Genomic DNA, 591 nt, shown 5'->3' with positions numbered 1-591 from the left:
CGTGAAAGTCCATATACGTAGTTATATACGGGGCAGTGGCCACGGCTGGCTGGGAGGTGATGGCCCCGAGGTGGCACGCAAAGCATGGACAAGGTGTTTTTCACCAGGGTTTCTGGGTTTTCTTTCCTCGCAGCAGCGCCTGACCGAGGAGCTGCAGACGATGGAGAATGGCTACCACGATAACCCCACGTTGGAGGTGATGGAGACCTCCTCCGAAATGCAGGAGAAGAAGGTGAACCTCAACGGCGAGCTGGGGGACAGCTGGATCGTTCCTCTCGACACCCTCATGAAGGAGGACCTGGAGGAAGAGGAGGACACACATTTATAGGATACAGAACTCGATCAAGCAAAAAACGACCACCCCCCCAAAAAAAAACCCCACCCATAATCCCTACACACACACAACTCCAAAATAAGGCAAAATTCCCAACAAACCCCAGAAAGTCCCTTAATGAACTGATCATGGCCCCTCGTGCCACCACGTGGGGTGCAGGATGGAAGAAGAGGGGACACGAGGGGACACCTCCGGGGCACGTTGTCAACATAAGCCACCACGGTGGCCGCATCCAGACAAGCATCCTCCATCCCCCG

At 55.0% G+C, this 591-nt stretch overlaps 1 protein-coding gene across 1 annotated transcript in view; it reads left to right on the top strand.

Moving 5' to 3' along the window:
- The window catches only part of PODXL (podocalyxin-like), a 14519-nt gene extending 14191 nt beyond the window's left edge, over positions 1-328 (top strand). The window contains exon 8 of the mRNA XM_009582082.1: positions 134-328. Coding sequence (XP_009580377.1) covers positions 134-328 — 195 coding nt within the window. The remainder of the gene's footprint in view (positions 1-133) is intronic.
- Positions 329-591: the final 263 nt, after the last annotated feature.

The sequence above is a fragment of the Fulmarus glacialis genome, unplaced genomic scaffold, assembly GCF_000690835.1.
Source record: "Fulmarus glacialis isolate BGI_N327 unplaced genomic scaffold, ASM69083v1 scaffold5290, whole genome shotgun sequence".
Classification (NCBI taxonomy): Eukaryota; Metazoa; Chordata; class Aves; order Procellariiformes; family Procellariidae; genus Fulmarus; species Fulmarus glacialis.
Note: the sequence above shows the minus strand (reverse complement) of the source record. Positions and strands in the feature narration are given on the sequence as shown.